Source organism: Pinus tabuliformis, chromosome 9, assembly GCF_031772625.1.
Source record: "Pinus tabuliformis cultivar Carrire ecotype Pingquan chromosome 9, CPIR1, whole genome shotgun sequence".
NCBI classification, from domain to species: Eukaryota; Viridiplantae; Streptophyta; class Pinopsida; order Pinales; family Pinaceae; genus Pinus; species Pinus tabuliformis.
Genome location: NC_142307.1, coordinates 1,836,118,614 through 1,836,142,229, shown reverse-complemented (window position 1 = coordinate 1,836,142,229; position 23,616 = coordinate 1,836,118,614). Strand labels below are relative to the sequence as shown.

General features: G+C 39.0%; 1 protein-coding gene across 1 annotated transcript in view; it reads left to right on the top strand.

Moving 5' to 3' along the window:
• Window positions 1–5,658, top strand: part of LOC149156134 (DNA-directed RNA polymerase I subunit rpa49-like) — a 39,655-nt gene extending 33,997 nt beyond the window's left edge. Inside the window, exon 4 of the mRNA XM_089437926.1 lies at window positions 4,857–5,658. Within this exon, the coding sequence (XP_089294052.1) occupies window positions 4,857–5,327 (471 nt within the window). The 3' untranslated portion in view covers window positions 5,328–5,658. The remainder of the gene's footprint in view (window positions 1–4,856) is intronic.
• Window positions 5,659–23,616: the final 17,958 nt, after the last annotated feature.

The window sequence follows — 23,616 nt, the reverse complement described above, 5'->3', positions numbered from 1 at the left end:
TTTACATAGATGCTGAAGGGAGCGATAGTTTAAGTGACCAAATCGCTCATGCCAAAGTTTGCTCACTTCATCATTATGAGCAACAAATACTGAGGGAAGATTTGATGACCCAAAGTTGTGAAACTTATACAACCTTGTGGAATCATCAGCAATACCAGTAGCTAGAATCTGTTTAGGATCTCTTAGATCCTTGATTACAACATCATGAGGTGAAAATTCAACAATTTTACCTTCACCTGAATGAGTTATCTGATATACAGATAGAAGGTTGCAGGATAAGGTTGGAACACATAATACATCATTAAACTGACCATTGTCTAGATGAACAGTTCCAGTCCCTACAACATTAAGAGATCTATCATCACCAACATATATATTTTTGGTGTTACAATCATTTAAAGAAGAAAACATGGCTTTGTTTTTGGCCATGTGATAAGAGGCTCCAGAATCAATGAGCCACTCATGAGAATGAGAAGAAGAAGATACATTTAATGCATAACCAGACTGAGATGATTGACAACGACATGCAGAAAGTGCCATTCCTGAAGATGAAGTTGAAGTTGAAGTTGAGGAATGCTCCACATGGATGTTATGTTTCTTCATTGCGGCTTCCAAGGCTTCCATCTTCTTAAAGCATTTAGATTCTAAGTGGCCATCTCGATTACAAAAGTTACAATGTCTATCAGTCTTCTTCCATTTGTTTTTATTGGTCTTATCATTTTGCTGAAATGATCTTTCATTTTGAGGCTGAGTTTGCTTAGGACCCTTGTTTGGTTTAGGACCATTCTTTTTAGGATATGACTTCTTAGGATTCTTTGAATTTGGTTGCTGCTGGGCGGCTAACGCTTTCTTGGAAGAGTTTCCAAGATTAAGAAGACCAAGGTGTAAGAGTTTTTCTTGTTCTCTTATTAAAGAATCACAAAAAGAGTCAAAGGAAGGGGCCTTGTAGTCTTTTCCTTGACAAATGAAAGCTTCCCTTGTAGAATGGAAGGTGGAAACAAATACAGAGTAGGCTGGTCCCAACTTAGTAAGGATGGAATAAATAAGGTTACTATCTTCTTTCTTAACCTTAACACCTTCCAAGAGATATCTAAGGGTCTTGAATTTGGACAAGAAATCTTCAATGCAAGAAAAATTATTAGGATCCAATGTAAGCAACTCATTTTCAAGTTGATGGGCTCTAATTTCATTTTTAATCCCAAAAACTTTAGTGATTTGTTCCAATGCTTCATGAGGAGTATCAAGTTCTGCAATATGGAATCTAAGATCAGGAGAAATAGACATCCCTATCAAACCACGTGCTTGATCTTGTCTATTTTCCCATTTTGCAGCCTTGTCTTCATCTTTTGGTTTCTTCTCTTGGCCTGTGGCTATTCTGTAGAGACCTTTACTTCTAAGTAAATCTTCCATGTAGGCTATCCATTGGAAGTAGTTAGTGCTGTCAAGAATGACTTGGCATGGACTTTCCATTTTTAAAAAAAAACTGAAGCTGAAGATGCTGAAAGTAAGTGTTCCAATGGATAGATCTCGAAAAATTAGGCTGTTTTAAAAAAAACGGCTCTGAAAAAGGCTTCCGGATGAAGAAGTTATGGCTTTTTGAAAAAAAAATTGTTGAAGTTGCCGGCAAAGTGCGCGAATGTGCGGGAATGAAAAAAACGCCCCCACAAAATGGAGACTTGAACCCAAGACCTCTACTCTCTTAAAATAGCTTTGAACCAATTGAGCTATACAAAAAATTTGAGAGAGAGAGAGAGAGAGAGAGAGGGGGGGGCCTTGGGTTTCGTGCTTGCTTTGAGAAAGCTCTTTTTCCCTACAAAACAAAAACACAAAACCCAACACGAATATGCAAAGAAAAACGAACCTTACGGCTCAAAGTTAGCTTTAGCCGGAAACTAAATATTTTTCTCAATGTTTCTGATTTTCCAAGATCACACTAAGGTGCAGGGAAAAGAGCATACGCATGAGAAAAAAAACTTCCTTTCTGTTTCTGATTTGCCCAGATCGCACAGAGTCGCAGGGCAAAGAGCATACGCAGAAATGAAAGGTATAGATCCGGTAATAAAAAAAAGCTAAATAAACAGAAACCGAAATAACCAGAGAGAAAATAACAGTAAACTGCAGATAAACACTGTATACCTCCAGATCTTAAAAATGACGCAGCTAGGGCTACCAAAAACCTTTTCGCGTGAAACGAAAGGGGTTCCTCACTGGAACAGATGCTCCGAACACAACAGAGCAGTCCTCTCGGCCCGAAAGCAGTCAGAAACAGTAGATCTAGGAAACGACAGCCGCATGCAGTTCTACCGGCTTCAGATTTGGATCACCAACGGACACGGCCCTCAAATAGCTCTGATACCATGTAGGAATTTACAGGGTAAGTTCCTCAGAAAGAACACCAAAAGGACACCGCTCACAACCAGATCTCAAATCAATACACCAGTATTTTTGACGTGGTTAAAACCCTCAAAGAGGGAAACAGTCCACGGCCTGAGCCAATGTGGCCACTTCAGGCAATTTATTAATCAAAGAATGAAAATTTACATAAGCTTTCTCTCATAGACGGATTACCCGAACAATGACTCTCCATGCGCTTTAAATAGAACTCATGGACCAATCGGGTGTCAAGCCACGGATCAAGTGTTGGTAATACCGAGGAGAGAGTGAACTGTCGGATCACTACATATCGTGACCATCGGATTGTAAGTTACAAAATGTACAACGGTAAAGAAACACACTTTACCTAACTCTATACCTAACTCTATACTAGACCAAGTTGAACTTAACTATTTCCTATGTGTCGGAATATCCTAACAGAGTGTTGATATTTTGTGTAGCATGAAGAGATATTCCCCCATGCCTAAGTCGGCTTAGAAAAATTATGAAAGATTAAATTAAAAATTTGATGTTTGGAGCATCAAGTCGGCCCAGGAAGACAAGTCGGCTCAGCTCAAGAAGGGACGTGTCCCTTGGGGTATTTCACCCCATTCGACTTGTATAAATAGGCATTGTGATGCCTAATTTCTACAATATTGAAGAAATTAGGTTTGAGTAAGAAAAATCGGTTTTGGAGATCATCCTTTTCTCTCTCTTGGCCGCACGTGTGAGGGAGCAGTTGACTGAGTTATATCTCTGTTTGACCAAGTTGAATGGGCGTTGACTGAGCTGTTTGACCTAAGATTTGACTGCAGAACCATAGGGCATTGACTGCAGGCTGACTATTTGACCAGCATTGACTTGCTGAAAAATTGACCAGGTTTGACTGGTATTTGACTTGGATTATGGGCACATATTTCTAGACAAAATTGCCGATTTTGTAGACCTTGCTGAAGAATAATTACTCCTAAAGAAAACTTGCTGGGTTTTCTCCCAAGGTTGGGTTTCCCAGGGTAAAAATATTGTCTCTATTGTGCATGGCTGTCTTCTGCTGCATTTACTGTTGATATTTTATAGAGTGTAATTGCTCAATGATATCAGTAGCATAAGAATACTGTGTATAAATAACTATGAAGTAATTATCTGACAGAAAATTGTATTCTACTGTGCATCTTGTAGAAAATTCAACAAGTGCAAGAATGATCATTAAAAACCTTGACCAAGCAAGGGAAGCTTAAGTACATCTTATTCATCAAATGAGGCATTAAGTCAATTCACAATTTTGGTGGATGCAAATAATCAAACAACTTTTCAAATACACTTCAAGTAATGAAGACAGTACTGAATTAAACATCATCTGAAAGTACCAACTGCATTAAATTTAAAGTATAAGGGTTTTCAAACTTAATTGATGAGCCTTAACAAAATCTTTTAGGGGGACCCCATGTCTGTGGTTGTGCAATGCCTGTTATCGTTGTGACATGGATACTGTCGTCATCTCTTTGTTTTCTGATTCTGATTTTGTGTCACAATTACATGTTCTTTCATCTTCTTCATCCGAGTCTTTGATGGATATTTGTAACTCATGTTCCCTTTCAGCGTCACAATTATCTTATGTCTTTGTATTGCATTTGTGTCCCGATTTCAACTTTTCACTGTATTTATAACATCTATTTTTTTCTTCACGGTCTCTGGGTTTCATTGCTTATTATCCTCATGCTGATGTGGGGCAACATATTTGGTTTTTGTTAATTTGGTGAGGAATTTTTTTTGACATTGGCTTGCAAAACTTCGTTCGTTAGCCACAATGGAGACTTGTTGATTCACAAGTTTCTTTTCTGCCAATTTAAACATAGGTCTTACCTTTTCGATGGTCCTATTATTATTCATCTCAATTTCAGTGCTTTATTCTTGCTAAGACTGGTGACATATGTTTGAAATAATTGATCTGGAAAAATGAGGGAGGCACCTGGAGTGCCTAGGTATTTTACTTCTCAGAGTGTAAATATCTTGGCATCCCCCTTAAGTGTGACCCTTTTCCCTGTGAAACTTTAATTGAGTTTCACAATTTAGGGACATTCCAGAGTATTTCACAGGGCACTTGCTGTCCCATGGGTGCATCCCCAACCTTGGGGAGTGCAGAGGATGTGGGGTCCATGTCCCAAACCCTGAGGAGTGCAGGGGACATGGGGGCTGTGTCCCCAACCCAGGGGGACATGTCCCCATATAATGCTGCTCTTTACTATCATCCTTGAGAGGGTTATGATGGGGTTAACGTTCATAAGCTTGTGGTTCTGACTGTATATATTTCTGATTCTACTGTTAATCAGGGAAGTTACCTATTTGATGGTGCTTCATTTTTTTCTCTGTATAATTATGCTTGGTGGTATCATTCTTTGTTCTATATGCTTTATGCTGTATTTCTACATTGTTGCCAATATATCAAGAAGGTATTTATAACGTATGTTTTATGTTTTGCACAGAGTGATAAAGGGCGGGATAGGCTTGCTCATATATTGTCATATATAACCCATCTTTTGAACTTTAAGGATATGCCATTTCATGCCATTAAAAGGTTATTGAAGGCAAGGACTACACTAGAGCATGACACAGGTGACAAAGAAACAGCACGTCTAATGGAGTCATCGAAAATTCCTGGTGTTACTCTTGCTAAATTTTTGAAGCTATTTACAGATTCAAAAGAGAGCACACAATCAAGGGAAAAAACAGACCTGCTTATCAGTTATATCCTTGTACTAACTCTTATGGCAGATGGGTTTGAAACTCACCCATCAGATATTGCAGCAGATTTGAAAATGATCGTTCCAGATGTAAAATCTCGTTACCAAGAATTGGGCTGTAAAGCTCGTGGTTCACAAAATAATCTAAAAATTTCACTCCCTGTCCCACTCACTTTTCCGACCATGAACGAAATAGTAAGGAGGAGAAGGTAGATGTCATTTTGTGACCTTTTTCTAAGGCGTTATTCTATGGAGTTACTTTTTATAATATATACCTTCGCTTCCACTATACTAGAAATTTCTTGTCAATATAGTTAAACAACAAATATTATGGTTGTTAACAGTTAAGATTTTCGTAGTTTCAATGTTTATTGATGGAAAAATGATGTCTCTGGATGAAATGATGAAAGTAAATTTGGGGGATGTAGCCCATTGGTTTTTAGTGGTTTACTCCCCACAATATTTGTTAGTGAAAGAACAAAGAGAACATCAGGGAAAATGCATGTAAAACTGTTTCTTATCTTATGGTTGCATGTCTTTTCGATGGAGTGTCTCTGGTACCTCTTTTTTGGTTTTCTCAAAAGCAGCATGTTTAGGGACCACCACCTTTTTGTTCCAAGTTTCACATATTTGAATTGGCCTTTAAAGAACATGTTTTAGAAAATCGTTCTCTGTCATATATTGTCCTTTATTAGGATGTGGATATTATGAGTCTAAAGCACTTATATTGTTGAAGGCCCAAGTCATATGTTCTTCTGTTGTATTGTAATGCAATTTTGAGGGAGAGAATGCCGCCTACTCTACTTTACAAAAAGAGCCTGGTTTCTCATGTACTTACACACATATGCCTTGTACTAATTGTGCTAAGCAAAGTTGTATCTGTTAACTATAACATGCACATTGGTGTCTCTCATTGGGATGCATGTTTGAGTTATAAGGTCGACGACAACAAATATATTGTAGGAACTCTATCTCTAGTATTGTTTCTTAGTATTGTATCTTAACTTAGTATTGTTTCTTTCTGTACTAAATTTCTAAATTTCTTAGTATTTCATCTCAACTTAGTATTGTTTCTTCCTGTACTTAATTTCTAAATTTCTTAGTATTGTATCTCAACTTAGTATTGTTTCTTCCTTTCTTCCTGTACTAAATTTCTAAATTTCTTAGTGTTGTATCACAACTTAGTATTGTTTCTTCCTGTACTAAAGTAACCTTAACTTTAATGTTTTGCAAAAATAAGGCTTCTAATCAAACATGAATTATATTTTTTTATACTTGCCGCCTCTCCCTCCTCCCCCTCAACAAATCCTCTCTTTGTGACCTTTTTCAATTCTTACACCAGTGTTATCAGAACTGCACGAGTCATTGAACTGGTCAACTTCCAAAAATGTGAAATAAACAGGAAACGAGAAAAAAGTGGAAGAAAACAAAACAAAACAAAAATCTGGTCAATAAAAAATTATATAAAATATTCAAAATTTGAAAAAGCATATATATTAATGTGCATCGATATGAATCCAACTATTTATACACTAAGTCACGTGACATGATGACATGGGACATGATAGTCATGGAGATATGAGACACAAGGACCTTGATATATATATATATATATATATATATATCAATTTATGGTTATAATTCCTTGCGTTTATCATTTTACTATCATTGATGTAGTGATAGTATTAGTTGTATGATTGAATTTGAATCATCATCATGTAAATGTTTTAACTTCTCTCTCTCTCTCTCTATATATATATATATATATATATATTTTATAGTGAACTAAACAAACAGAGGTGAAATATAGACAAGGATTCAAGTTTTCTTAGAAGCTAAAACATCTACATGATGATGGTTCAAATTCAATCATACAACTAGTACTATCACTACATCTATGATAGTAAAATGATAAATGCAAGGAATTATAACCATAAATTGAAGTTTTCTCTCATCATAATGAAAATGTAATACATAGATGTAGAGTCATTGCTACCATAAGAGGTGGGAATTGTAACAAAAAATATAAAATAGGGTAGATACCAGAGCCATAGATGGAAGAATCTCATAGCTAATGACTATCAATAGTCCTTTGTGTCACCATTATCAAAATCAACATCATTGCAACTGCTCTCTCCTCCATCGTCCTCTATATCCAATCTAATTTTTGCATCTATTGTTGTGGGGGTGATCCCTCATGAGGATCACCATCATCAAAAGTGATAATCTATAGCATTAGTTCATTAAGATCCAAGTTGGCAAGTACAAACTCAACACTGCTGTTCATACCCATATTATGAGGAAACACATCCCACATCTTTGTTTTTTCCTTCAACCACTCCCTATGTTGATTTTGGGTAGCATCGGATGTGCTCTAGCTTCGAAATTTGGTAGAGGGGCTAGAACACATGAGACCTCAAGAACGCAGAAATCGTTTGAAGAAATTCCATCAGGATGAAGAGCTATTATAATAATTAATATTTTTAATGGGTTCCTAAGTCTAAACTTAGGAAAATAAAAATATTAATGTGTATTAATAAGAATATGGGTGAGAAAGTTCTAAGTGACGAGGATCAAGCCAGTTCTAATCTTAGTCGTTGATTAGGGACTTAAACTCGGCCGTTGATTCATCAACATGAAAAATATAAGAGGAGGCTTGAGAGTCAGTTGGAGATACACCGAAGAAATCAAAGAGTTCGAATTTTTTGGGGCGTTGTTTGCTGAGAAAATCGAGCTAGTGATCTGAGTTGCAGTGAGGGACAGTTCGACACATGGACTTTAGTCTAAGGCCAAAGAATACATAACAGAGAAGCGGAGCAACACCAGGAGAGACAATGTAGCTCCAGAGAGGGTGACGCAAAGGCCAGAGGCGCTGATGCAAGTGACTCAGAAGCTGGAGGGGCTGACACAGACACTTAGAGGTAGTGCTGGGGTTTTTCTGTGGGGCAGAGAGGGAGTAGTTCAACAAATCGACTTTCTGAGCAAGGGACGCTCACTGAGAGGGTGACGCAGCTCCTAAAGGAGGTGACACAGTTCCAATGCAGAGCTTGGAGTAGCCATCGCTGCCCAGCACTGGGGACAACATTTGTCATATGTTGGGTTTGATAATCTAGTTGCTGGATTCGCCAAAATATCTGTCCGGATAGAGGTGCTTCTGCCAAGGTTATTCTCTGTTGGGTGAGCCGCATTTGGCACCCTAGTTGTATTCAAGAATTTGCTTAATAATACAAACCCTCTATATGTTGCACCGATTTTCCCGAATTGGGTTTTTTTGGGGACGATTGTCCAAAAATAACGGTGTCCCTTGTGTGATTGTCTCAGTTTATTTCAGTTCATGATTTGTATATATGTGTAGGTTGTAATAGTGTTTTTCATCGATGTCTATGTAATTAAATAACTTGTTAAATGCAAAGAACAAGTAGGAGATGATAAACCAGTGATTGCAGTAGGGGTTTTTGATGTGTAGATTTAGAAAATTTCACATGATATCAGAGCATCGCAGATCACAAGAGATTGAAGACACCAACCAAGAAATCCAAAGAATTTGCTGTGCAAATGCAGTTGTCCTGAGTGATAGCGCTGTTTCAGAGCCAAAGATGCAGAAGGAGTGACGTAGTGCAGAAAAGGTGACATAGACGCTCACGCAATGTCTGTGTCAACGCTCTAAGCCAGGGGAGGGTGATGCAGTAGCTAAGAGAAGCCCACGCAGTAGCTGCTTCAGCTGTCCAGGCCAACGCAGAAGCAGAGAGGGGCGGACCAGGCACACATAGTGCGACGTCATCTTTCTGAGCTAGGAAGGATTGACGCAGTGGCCAAAAGGAGCTGATCAAGCTCATGCAGTGATTGCGCAAAGCTAGAAGGGCTCAGATTCTTCAATTGTCGGGGCTAAGGGAGCATAACAGATTTTGATTTGAGGAGTTGGTGGGATGTTGCTTCTGTTGGTGCAGAACATTGTCTAAAGACACTGAACCAAGGTAGAGGGAATCACTGCCTTGACAGATTTCTAGCCAGGAAATCTAGATCTGGGTTGTAGCAACAAAAGAAGATTGGAGGAGCGATTCGATAGTTGGCCGGAGAATTTTCGTGAGGGAAATCAGGACTCAGAGGGAGTTGAGAAGAGCTTGTTCCTTAGAGAGTTTCTTACACCCAAGGAATCCAAATCGAAGTCTTGCCAGATTGACGACAGGAGAGGAAGAAGAGAAGCAATCCTATTTTTTGAGTAGAGATGGCAATAAATGAGTTGAGGGATTATGACAGATTGGATGGACCTTCCAATTTTGTCATTTGGAAGGCCAGGTTCCTGGCAATCTTAGACAAACATCGCATCAAGGACTATGCCTTGAAAGTGGTTGCTGTCCGGTTGATGCTGATGTAGTAAAGAAGTATGAGGAGGCCCAGGGGAAGGCCAAGTGCACGATCCTAGACGGGGTCAAAGATCATGTAGTACCACACATCACTGAGAAGGAAACAAGAAGGGAGATGTGGGAGACCTTGACCACCTTGTACCAGGGCTCTTCTGTGCAACGAAAGATGCTACTAGAAAATCAACTAAGACAATACCAGATGCAGAAAGGAGAGGAGATAGATCCCTTCCTTCTCAGGTTGCAAGGGATTCACGATCAGTTGAGTTCTATGAGGTCTACACTAGATCCCGAGTTCATGGTCAGGACTGGCTTGAATGCAATCACTGAGGACTGAGAGACATTTGTCCAAAGTATTTTGGGTAGAGCAACTCTCCCCAGTTGGGAGGAGATGTGGGCAACTCTTTGACAAGAAGAGCTTAGTAGGTTGACCAAGGCAGGGAGTAGTGTCAAGGGAACCCAGGTCAAAAAGGAGGAGGAGGAGGATGCAACTCTTGCATCAACGACACAACAGGGGCAACATAAGAGGAAGAAGAAGGACATAACCAAAGTCAGATGCTTCAATTATGGGGAACTAGGACATTATGCCACTTAGTGCCCTAGGAAGAAAGGCAAGGGGGAGGCTTCTGACTCAAAGGCTGCTCCAACAAAGGTAGATAAGGATGTCGAGGATGACGATTGTGCCATGAGTGCTCATGCGCCTCTAGCGAAGAGGTTGGGCGACATGGAGTTGTAGTTGAGAGAACTACATGAGGGCAAGATCCTTGTGGTGCCCAAAGACTTGGATCACATACAACTACGGGAGCCCTTAACGACAGTAGCAAAATGATGGGTGTCAGTTGGAGCAAGGTGCGATGGAGCGACAATGGCATTGCTAGAGTGCCAAACTCTGAGGTAGTGTAGTGGATGTTGTAGCAATGCAAGAGGCACAAAGCAGTTTGCAACAGCGGAGTGGTAGTGGAGGGTAAACACAGATTAGCAGTAGAGGTAGCTTCAGGATCACGAAGCATCCACACTGATGTTAAAATTTGGGTACCAGAGGACAAGTGGTTCCCTAAGGCCTTGATCTTTGGCCTAGGGAAAAGTGTCCAAATTTATCTTTTTACTTTTCTCGCAAAGTGACTTCATAAGTGGTAAAGTCAATTTATTTAAAAGTGATTTTATAAGTGGTAAAGTTACATTCTAATTTAAAAGTGACTTTATAAGTGGTAAAGTCACGTTCTAATTTAAAGACGACTTTATTAAACTCAATGAAGAATTAAAAAGTGAAAAAGTGACTATGAAAATAAAAGGCTAAGTTAGTGAGTTACAAAATAGAAAGTGAGAATTAAATGCACATTTATTCTCATCCCTAGATCTAAATGAATCTCAGCGATTAGATCTTAGGGTAACCCAAAAGGTTATTTAAAGAATAAAAGGAGAAGAGAAGAGGAAAACATCATTCATTTTTTTATGAGCATTTGAGAGAAAGAGAAGAGAGAGCAAGGAGAAAGTAAAAGAGAGCAGGAAGAAAACATTTCAACAAATTTGGGCAGCAACATTTATTGGCATGCATCCCAAGGAAAATCGTACATCAGGATAGACAAAGAAATCGAGGAAGAGGGACAAGTTTTGGGCATGTTTTTCGAGGCTGGCTGTACAACATTTAACGTTGTTTTATTGCTGTAAATTTTTTTGTTCACTGTTTGCTGATTGGCATGATTTTCGAGGTGGAGTTCAAGCACAAAAATCGAGATAAGTTGTAATTTGTGGTTGTTGGAACTTTTACTGTGTATTTCAGTTTCTTTGTAAAAGAATTTTCAGAAATAAAGAAGAGCTCAAACTGGTTTTCCCTAAGAGTTGTAGGGGGTTTTTCCAGGGTCACATTGACAAAAAATCACTGTGTTATTTTTTGTGTGTGGCTGTTATAATTTTGTTGTGTTTTATTTATGCAATTTCAATAGTTGTGAAATCTCTAAATTTGTGTTTTCAGAAAATAGTTATTTCAATATTTTAGAATTTTTATCATGCTTGGATTTAAAACTAAATGCATGGAGTGATAAGGAGAATTGATAACCGGAGTGGGGGTTGAAATTTCTTCAACTGACCAGGGTGTCAGTTTTTGGGCGAAGTATCAGTTACTTCTCAGTAATTGAGTTGCAGTGCAACATTTAGTTGTGGTAGTGCTATGGGCAACATGATGCAACATTTTGAGAGGGAGTTGCAGTACAAATATAGTAGTGGCAGTGGCAGAGTCATGGGCAACAATATAGGAAGCACCAGTGCAATGGATGAAGGGCAGCAGACCAAGCATCAACAACACAAAGGACCGATGCAGTGGATCAGTGTAATGCTTCTATGGGGAAGTATTGCTAGAGCACATTTCTCGCTAAGAGGGAGTTTTGATTTTGGGTAGCATCGGATGTGCTCTAGCTTCGAAATTTGGTGGAGGGGCTAGAACACATGAGATCTCCAGAATGCATAAATCGTTTGGAGAAATTCCACTCGGATGAAGAGTTATTAAAATAATTAATATTTTTAATGGGTTCCTAAGTCTAAACTTACGAAAATAAAAATAATAATGTGTATTAATAAGAATATGGGTGAGAAAGTTCTAAGTGACGAGGATTAAGCTGGTTTTAATCTTGGCCGTTGACTAGGGACTTAATCTCGATCGTTGATTCATCAACATGAAAAGTATAAGAGGAGGCTTGAGGGTCAGTTGGTGATACACCGAAGAGATCAAAGAGTTTGATTTTTCTGGGGCGTGGTTTGCTGAGAAAATCGAATTGAGCTAGTGATTTGAGTTGCAGTGAGGGTTGGTTCGGTAGAGAGACTTGTCGAAGGTCAAAGAATACATAGCAAAGTGGCAGAGTAGCACCAGAAGAGACAATGCAGCTCTAGAGAGGGTGATGCAGAGGCCAGAGGGGCTGACGTAGGTGACGCAAAAGCTGGAGGGGCTAACACAGGCCCTTAGAGGTAACACTGGGGTTTTTTTGTGGGGCAAAGAGAGAGCAGTTCAACAAATCGACTTTCTGAGCAAGGGAGGCTCATTGAGAGGGTGACACAACTCTTAGAGAAGGTGACGCAGTTCCAACGCAGAGCTTGGAGTAGCCATCGTTGCCCAGCACTAGGGACAACATTGGTCAACTGTGGGGTTTGATCATCCAGTGGCTGGATTCACCGAAATATCAGTCTCCAGATAGAGGTACTTTTTCCAAGATTATTCTCTGTTTGGGTGCGTCGCATTTGACACCCTAGTTGTATTCAAGAATCTGCTTAATAATACAAACCCTCTATATGGTGCACTAGTTTTCCCGAATTGGGTTTTTTCGAGGATGATTGTCCAAAAATAATGGTGTCCTTTGTGTGATTGTCTCAGTTTATTTCAATTAATGATCTGTATATATGTGTAGGCTGCAATAGTGTTTTTCATCGATGTTTATGTAATTAAATAACTTGTTAAATGCAAAGAACAAGTAGGAGATGATAAACCAGTGATTGTAGTAGGGGTTTCTGATGTGTAGATTCAGAAATTTTCACACCCTCTACCTGCAAATAGGACATAAGTTTGTGTTCACATACCCTTTGAACACTTGGGTGGTGTATGTTCCTTGAGAGACAATGATGATGGTTTCTATCAGTCATTGGTGTCGCCAATGTTGTGCTATGATCTTGCGGAGAAATAGAGCTGTTAGTCAAGGCTTCGCTGTGTGACAATGTTGGTTGGTATGATGAGATGCAAAGAGAGAATCTGAAATGATAACTTATAAGATGACTTACCAATCCGACTCTTGTTATGAGATCTCTTCAGTTTGAGAATGTTCATGTACCATTATCAATACCTCCCTAGTTAAGAGGTAGTGTTGAAATGTGTAACTAGGTTCAGTGTTCATAAATGTGAAATCTATACTTGATTCTTATATATTGTAAAAAGAAAAAAATATTATTATTGTTATTTTTTGTGGCATGGGTTTCATGCTCAAGGTCATTTTATTTAGTGATCAAGCACTCATTGAGTGTTTCTAGGGTTTGTCCTAGTGTCAAGAAGTCAATAGAGTCATTGCCATATGAAGAAGACCCCATTGGGCACATTGTAACATGTCAAAATAATTATTTTTGTATTTAAAAGTGTTAAAATACCCTCCAATTCCAAGTCTCCCTGATAGCTAAGAAGTCAACCTCATTAAGGCATGTCCTCCTCTTTGGAAGCCTATATATATGGGGGAACTCGACCTCCTATGGACACTCACTCATTCCTCATCATCCAAGCGAAGAAGAGGCAAAAGAAAGGCAAGCAAAGAAGGATAGAAGGACGAAGGACGAAGTGTTTGGGTTATTTCTCTCTCTCTCTCTCTCACGTGCGAAGATAAGGCTAGGGTTTTGCAACTGCAAGGTCGAAGTTGTGAAAATTGCAAAAAGAAGGTCGAAGAAAGGACTACTAGGTCACCTACAAGCCCTAGAAGGAGAATCAACCCAAGTGAAGGTCAAAGGAAGCCTTGGAAGCCCTAAATTTGCTCACATGTGTGGAAGCAACAACTGTTGCAGGGGCCGAAAATTTCAGACCTGTAGTGGAGGCTGAAATTCTGTAGCTGGGTGTTGAAATTGTGCACCTGGAAGAGATTTCACTGGGTTTGTCTTGAATAGAAGAAGCACATCATTTGGAAGGTTTGGCTTGGTCTTGGAAGGGTATTGGTCTTGGTTTAGAGATCTTGGAATTCATCATTTGAAGAATCTATGAGAAGAGGAGATTTGTGGGTTTTGCTCCCAAGTGGAGAGGTTTTGGCCATGGCTTGTAGTGTACAACGTTGTGTTCTTGTGTGGTATTGATCTTCATGTTTTTGGTAGTTGTTTGATGATAAGAACAACATAATAAGGGAAGAAACTGATAAATGAGAAAAATTAAAAATACATCACAAATAATTATCAAGTATAAGAGAAATCATCCTAATTGCAACCCTTTAGATTTCTCAACAAAGTTGACAACAACCAATATACCGTAGGAGCTCCATCTCTCATATTGTATTGTTTCTTAGTATTGTATCTCAACTTAGTGTTGTTTCTTCCTGTACTAAATTAACCTTAACTTTAATGTTTTGCAAAATTAAGGCTTCTAATCAAACATGAATTACATTTTTGATACCCGCCCCCCTCTTAAATCCTTCCTTTGTGACCATTTTTATTTCTTAGTGTTATCAGAACTGGACCAGTCATTGAACTGGTCAACTTTCCAAAATGTGAAATAAACAAGAATCAGGAAAAAAAGGGGAAGAAAACAAAACAAAACGCTGGTCGTTAAAAAATTATATTAAATATTTAAAATTTGAAAAACATATATATTAATGTGCATCCATACGAATCCAAACTATTTATACACAGAGCCACTTGACATGATGACATGGAAATACGAGTGTCCGATGCGAGACACGGGGACCATGGAAATAGGACATGATATATATATATATTAGTGAATTAAACAAACAAAGATGAAATATAGACATGGATTCAAGTTTTCATAGAAACTAAAATATTTACATCATGATTCAAATTCAACCATACAACTAGTACTATCACTACATCAATGATAGTAAAATGATAAACACACAAGGAATTATAACAATAAATTGTAGTTTTCTCATTAAATCATCATAATGAAAATGTAATACATAGATATGTAGTCATTGTTACTATAGGAGGTGGGAATTTTAATGGAAAATATATAATAGGGTAGATACTAGAGCCATAGATGGAATAATCTCATAGTTAATGACTATCAAGTCCTTCGTGTCACCATTATCTAAATCAACATCATTGCGACTCCTCTCTCCTCCATCCTCCTCTATAGCCAATCCAATCTTTTCATCTATTGTTGTGGAGGATGACTCCCCATGAGGATCACCATAATCAAAAGTGATAATCTCTAGCACTAATTTGTTAAGATCCGAGTTAGCCAGTGCAAACTCAACACTGCTGTCCATACCCATATTATGAAGAAACACATCCCACATTTTTGTTTTTTCCTTCAATCACTCCTCCCTCTACCTGTAAATAAGAAAGAGGTTGGTGTGCACATACACCATTGTCTCTACATTGGACTGCTCAAGCTTGCTCTTGTTTAAACTATACAAATTCCCATATGTGCTCCAATTCTTCTCACATCAAGAAGATATAGTAATCTGAGAGAGGAGCCTCATGGCTAGATGATATAGAAGAAGGTATGTTGGCCCATAAGTTTCCCACCAAGCATAGGGCTTCTTGTCCCCCTATCTCTAAGCACATCATAGCCCCCAAATCTCCTAGTGCTAGTGGAAAACTCTACAGAGGCCGCCTCCACCTCATTAAGGGATGCTCTATCTTGATATATCCATATAAATGCATCCTTCCTCCTTTGTGGAATTTCTTTGTGTGAAGGCCCAATGTTGAGCCAATCGTTGTTATAGTATTTGGGATTCAATCACTGAGCTAATAAATGCGACAATGCACAATTCTTATCCCACATATTGATAAGAATATTTTGTATGGTGGTGAAAAAGTCTCTGCTGATGTACCATACTTGGGGCACTCATTCTGTAAAAAAATGGTCTTCACCAACTCAATCATTGAATCCCATCCCTTATAAACCTCTCTTGATGATTGAGCTATGATTTTTGTGAAATGAAGAAAATGGACTGCTATAGGAAAAATATTCAATTTTAGTGGACAAATTCACTTACCTCCCACTTACGAGAGAAATGAGCTTGAACGAGAGGAAAAGTGTGATTTTATGCGCTGGGGGCCACTCTTGTGCAATATATGTGTCCATATTTCGAGGCATGTTGAGGGCACACACTAGACACATGACCTATGAATAGGACATGTGCCGAACCTATGTCTAACACTTATCCTTGTGTATTTGTGTCTAACAAGGCAAACATATGACGCGTTGACCGTTTGGAAGTGTCCAATTACATGGTTTATACACATGTATGCAAAGTTTTTCATTTATATAGGAAGTAAGACTGCATATAACCCAAATAACACCAAGTGCAATAAAACAGTGCGAAACACGCATGTAAAAGAATATTGAATGAATTGATTGACCTGGAGCAAACAGCTCAATGATAATACAAAGATATTTACAATAATAGAAACATCAGGTTTCTATGTAGAATATAGAACAAACAGTTTCATCTAAGAAACTGCTAAAAGAATAAAAATAGAAACAGCTAAAAGACTGAGCATTACTAAATAGAGATATATTCTAATACCCTCCCTTAATGCTCAATCTATTTACAACACCAATAGACCCGCGAAATTTTACAAATTTATCAGGACCAAGAGGCTTGGTGAAAATATCGGCGGGCTGCTCTGTTGTGGGAACATAGTGCAACTGAACTGAGCCGTCTTCAACCAGCTGTCGAATGTAGTGGCAGTGAGTTTCCACATGCTTTGTTCGTTCATGAAACACTGGATTCTTGGCAAGTTTGAGCACTCCCTGATTATCACAAAACAAAGAAGTAGGCCTTGTCTGAAAAACATGCATATCTGCAAGCATACGACGAAGCCAAACTGCCTCACAGGCTGCCTTAACTGCTCCCCGATACTCTGCTTCTGTTGAGGAGAGAGCCACTGCCTGTTGCTTCTTACTAGTCCAAGTAACAGCACCAGATCCTAGACTAAACACATACCCAGCTGTAGATTTACGGTCATCAACCGAACCGGCCCAGTCAGAGTCAGTGTAGCCACTGAGAATAGGATTGGAGCTGCGAGTATATAAGAGGCCATAATCAGAAGTACCACGCACATATCGTAGCACCCGCTTTACTGCTATCCAATGATCAGCTTTAGGAGCTGACATAAAGCGAGAAATGTAGCTTACTGCAAAACTGATGTCAGGTCTGGTAGCAGTAAGATAGATGAGACTGCCCACTAATTGCCTGAATAAAGTTTCATCCACAAGAGGAGAGGATGACTGTGCTGAAAGTTTGAGCCCTGGTTCCATAGGAGTCGTGGCCGGTTTGCAATCCTGCATTCTGAACCTTTCCACAAGATTTTTGGCATACTTGGACTGAGAAAGAAAGATCTGATTTTCAGTCTGCCACACTTCAACCCCCAGACAGTAATGAAGAAGTCCCAAGTCTGTCATCTCAAAAGTTCTGCATAGATCTTGTTTGATCCCATGGATCAAATGTGCAGAGCTGCCAGTAATGATAAGATCATCCACATAGACAACTACAAACAAGATATCATCACCAGTATGCTTGATATACAGGTTTGCATCAGATGGACTCCGCTGAAAACCCTGATCTGTCAGGTACTGATCAATTTTCATGTACCAAGCCCGAGGAGCTTGTTTCAATCCATAGATTGCTTTAACTAACCGACACACTTTCTGTTCTTGACCAGCAACCTTGAATCCTGGAGGCTGCGTCATGTAGACTTCTTCTTGGAGATCACCATTTAGAAAAGCACTCTTTACATCCATCTGATGAACTTTCCAATTGAACTGAGCTGCTAGGGCAAGCACAAGCCTTATGGTACTCATCTTGGCTGTAGGAGCAAAAGTCTCCTCATAGTCAATACCTTCCTTCTATGAGAACCCTCGAGCCACAAGACGAGCTTTATACTTATCTATGGTTCCATCAGCTTTGTATTTCACTTTATACACCCATTTGCAGCCTATGGGTTTTTTTTCTGCAGGAAGATCAGAAAGTGTCCATGTATGATTCTTCTGAAGACTTTGGAATTCGGCTTCCATAGTCTGTTCCCACTCAGATGTACCCTTAGCCTCTGAATAGGTTTGAGGCTCAAAAATACTATGTATGTTAGCCATAAGAGCAAAATTGACTGTAGACTGTTGTCTGTTCGTATGTCTAGAAGTTCTACCTTCAAGGAGCTCATCATCCCGGAGATCACCTATGGTTTTAGCCCACCATTTAGGCCGAAGAGAAGAAGAACCAATATCAGGAGCAAAGGAACCAATATCAGAAGGAGGTGGAGAAGGCTCAAGAGCAATAGGGACAGCAAGAGGAGGGTTGGCTTCTGGAGGAAGCTCAGATAGAGTATTATCAAATACTGATGCTACATCATCCCTCCCATCAGGTGGACCGACTGGAAGAAGAACACTGTGAGGCTGATCCTCAGAACATTGCTGAAAGAATCCTCTGTCCTCATCAAAGACTACATCCCGACTGAAGCTAAAACGACCAGTGGCTATATCTATCAGCCTATAGGCTTTGTGATGATCACTGTACCCTGTCATCATGAGTTTCTGGCTTTTGGAATCCAACTTAGAGCGCTTAGCAGCTGGAATCCAAACATATGCAACTGAGCCAAATACTTTGAGATGACTGATCTTAGGCTTACGGCCAGACCAAACCTCTTCAGGAGTCTTCCATGTAACAGCCTGAGTGGGTGATCTGTTAAGAAGGTAAACAGCAGTAAATACTGCTTCAGCCCAGAATCTGTTTGGAACACTCCTGTGTTGTAACATGGAACGAGCCATTTCAACAACCGTGCGGTTGCGGCGCTCGACAACACTGTTCTGCTGAGGAGTGTAGGGTGCGGTTAACTGATGTTTGATGCCATGAATATCACAGAAATTGGCAAAAGCTGAAGAACAAAATTCCCCCCCATTGTCGGTCCTAAGAGTCATGATGTTACAGCCAGACTCTTTTTCAACTAAGGTTTTAAACTTCTGAAAGGTACTAAGTGCATCAGATTTATTTTTTAGAAAATACACCCACATCTTTCTACTGAAATCATCGACAATAAGTAAAAAATATTTGCAAGCAGTGATAGAAGCTGTATTCATAGGACCACAAATATCAGCGTGAAGTAACTGGAGTACCTTAGATGCACGCCAAGATTCTCCATTCTTGAATGAAGACCGATGTTGCTTTCCCGCTTGACAGGCGCCGCATACCCCCAACTGCTGAGTCTGAATATCAGGTAATCCTGACACAAGTCCCTCCCGGGAGAGCTGAGAGAGATACTGCATATTTAGATGCCCATATCGCTGATGCCAAAGAGTACTGATGGGAGAGACACGTGCTGCTAGAGCCACTTCTGGAGAGTCACCGGTGTCAAGTAGCCTATATAGACCATGGTCCTCTAGGCCAACAACAACTGTTATACTAGTTTCCCTGTCAATAATAGAGCACTTGTGTGCACTGAACACAACATCAAGCTGAGGAGAATTCCTCATAATCTGGCTGACAGACAGCAGATTAATTTCCATACCAGGAACATAGTATACATTCAGAAATATGAGTGTGCGCCCACTAGACTGAATTTGAATTGTACCTCTGCCAGCTACTGTGTACTTTTCACCTCCGCCAAATACCATGGAATCACTGAAAGGTGAGAAGTCAATAAACCAGTCACGCCTGTGAGAGAAATGGCGTGATGCACCAGAGTCAATATACCAAGCAGAAGACGGTACATGATCTGACGACCTTTTAGCCATAAAGGCATAAAAAACAGATTCTGTCTGCTCGGAATATTCCTGACTGCCTTCCAACATGAGATTGGTTAGCGAAGCCATCTGCACGTTTCCCAAGATATGGAAAAATACAAAAAATCCTGCACGGATTTCAAACGAGGATGCAGGCTGATCCAGACAGAAATTGACAGATGCTGATATAAGTATGAAAAGATTCCCAAAGAAGACTGATTTACTGTAAGAAACACAAACAAACACTAGATAGGAAGAATCAATAAATTGTGGAGATCTCACAAGACAGAGAAGGGTTCATTTCTGTATCGAGATAGACGACTGTAAGCTTTTATCACAGTGAGCAAAGCCGGGGCTAAGACTCAGTGAAGGCTACCTGGCTTACAGAGGGCTCGACCTTAGAAAGGAATGAAAGAACTCAAGAGATTAGGATGCAAAGAAGCTAGCTGATCAAGAACACTCCCTGAGCGCAGTTTCGAAATGAACTACTGAATACAATGCTGCCTGCTTAAAAATCTTCTTTCAAGATGACTGTAGCAAATCTTAACAAATTCTGTTTTGAAAAACAATAGACTTGCATACAAAAAAAAATTTCTCAGATCTGTATCAGTGCACCAGATAAAAAAACTAGACCAAAGGATAACTGTGATGCTGGTTTGATCACTTGTACTGATGATAAACTGCGATGCTGTTCTGATCCCACTTCAAAAAAATAACTGTGATGCTATTTCTGGTCCCACCGTTTCAAATATAATCACAATATTTTTTAATCCAAATTCTAATCAAACCCGTCACTATAAACTGGAAAATACGTGGATCTGAAAATACCTTTATGTGTTTGCCGTCACTGTAGCCGTGAATCTGGAAAACCCGTGAACCACAAATACAGCAAATACAAATATTGAAAAATGGACCCACATGTGCTGTCTCAGCTTCACGTTTCTGCTGATTGGTAACACACTGCCGGCACACACCACGGATATATACGTCTCAGGGATCAAATTGGCCCACAAAACAAATACGAAGATCTAAACAATGGCCCACGTGAGCTATCCAAGCTTCACGTTACGTCACGTCTCAGCTACAGGTCACGTCTCAGCTACAGGTGTATATGCTTGAAATATACAGGTGTATACAGGTGTATACGCTTGAAATTGGACCACGTGAGCTATCAAAGCTTCACGTCACTTCTCAGCTACGTTTATATGTGTATATAAATAAAAGCCACAGGTGAATACGCTTTGATAACACGCGAATGACTGAGATATATCGGCGTTTGCAATATACACGGGTTTGAAAAATATCAGAAGTATAACGCGTGAAATAATGAACCACGGATTTCAGATATAGATCCACGGGTTTGACATATATATCCACGGGTTTTATACCATAAAATCTGGAGGATCTCTGCAGTATATCGATTTGTTGAAATCGTGAGCAAATATACGCGAGAGAAATTTTTTTTTAACTGTATCAATGTTCTTCAACAGGATTCTGTCGTTCTTCAATGTATCACCGTCACATAAAAAAACCTTCACTAGAATCTGAACTTAAAAAAATGCCGTTGCGTGGTTCTGTAGAATACGAGAGCGAGAATACTCAAACAAATGTTGACGCGGATACCCAAAGCCGCTGGAAAGTGCCGTGGTTCTGTCGAACACGTGAGCGAAAATATTCAAACAAAAAACGTATTAACTTTGATTTCTGCTACCGCTTCCAGCTTTATGCACCAGATATCGTGACAGAAGAAGACTGCTGCCCCCGGATTCACAATAGCTTTCAGATCTCAGACCATGAACAAGCGTTCTTTGTAAATGGAGACGCTAACCCTTGGAGAGAAAAAAAATTTCGAATGTGGCCACGATAACAAAAAAAATCCAGATCCCTAAAGAGCAATTTCGAAATGAAACAAAATTTTTCAAACAGTGAAAAATTATTTCGAAAGACACCTGTGCTCTGATACCATAAAACAGTGCGAAACACGCATGTAAAAGAATATTGAATGAATTGATTAACCTGGAGCAAACAGCTCAATGATAATACAAAGATATTTACAATAATAGAAACATCAGGTTTCTATGTAGAATATAGAACAAACAGTTTCATCTAAGAAACTGCTAAAAGAATAAAAATAGAAACAGCTAAAAGACTGAGCATTACTAAATAGAGATATATTCTAATATGCAATACATCTATGAACCAAAATACATCGATAAACAGGCTCTACGTGGTCTCTAGAGTAAAAAAGTAGGCATAATACTAATAACTATAGTGACAATTTAGAGTCTACAATCTAGAACCTTATCATATGGTATTAGTGTCTAGCTGTGGTGGAATTGTTTTAAACTCCTTTGTCATGACCCTAGTAAAAATGTACCTTTCACTCTGGCGATGGAGACATTAGGGTCATGTGAGAGAGCTTGGTGCTTTTGATTAAATGCTAGTTCCATTTTGTCATACATGATAGAATCTAGTGGAAACTTTACAGTTGTACTAATCTTGAAATCCTGAAATCTTTATGTTTGCTAAATTTTGGATGAGATCTAAAATTCTACTTTCCCCACATGAAGTCCAATAAGGTTGGTACTACTCTCAAATACCTATGAACAATTAATGGTAATGTTAAAAATTTAAGTAAATGTTAATAATATATATATATATATATATATTTTCCTTAAACTTAAATTCTGAGAAAACAAATATACAAAGATAAAGAGAATGTCAACTTTTATTTTAAGATTTTAATATCATTATTAATTACCAAAGTTAGGTACAAAATTAGCGATAACTAGTCCAAAACACCGCACTGAAAAGTATGACGTTGAAACTGGTTGGACTAGTCAGTGCTGCGCATTCTGGTATAATTCCGTTAACATTGCTTGACCAAATTTTCCTTAGAGCAGGGTAGGTCTAGTTTATTGAATGCTCATGTCACTGAGGATTATTGCTAGCCATCTGCCATTTTCAACTTGACATAATAGCGCTTCTTCCTCTTTTGCAGGAAGCCTTGGGCTTGTTTCATGTTACCTTTAACATGCCCCTACTGATGAACAATTTTTATTCTCAATACTTTAGACCCCTCGTGACCATTTTTATTCTTACATCCAAAAACTTCTTTTATTAAGGGCGTGGGTCCTGTTTGTTAAATGTTCATATTATTGAGGACTAATCCTAGTCATGTGCCTTTTTCAATTGAACAAGCAAGTGCTCCTTCCTTTTTTTTGAAAAAAATCTTAGGCTTGTTTATGTGCCATTTACTTCTAAGCTTTTATGTAGGATACTCAATATTCATATTGCTTGTATCCTCGTACACTATGGGCGTATGGGTGACATTTCCAGGAATTTAGTGTTTGGAATCAATTTGCAAGTTGTCCCACCTATATACCATTTTAATAGTATTCAACTTTACTGACAACAATTTCTGCATAGTTAATGCCTTTGATGTAGAACCTTTTACCTTTCACCACTAGCCTTGTGTGTTTGTCAATTTAACCGTTTTTTTTATACTTCCTCATTACAACCACGGTCCACTTGATTACCTTCACACATTTTCCTACACTTTTTCCTTTAGGCAACTCCATAAACCCATACTCTTTTTTTAGTAGGAGAAATCATATTCCCCATTTCTATGATCCATTCCTTCTTCCACGTGCATACTTCAATGAGACAAGTTTGTCTAAAGTCAAAATCATCAAAGTTATACGTGCTTGATTTGAAGTTGGCTGTA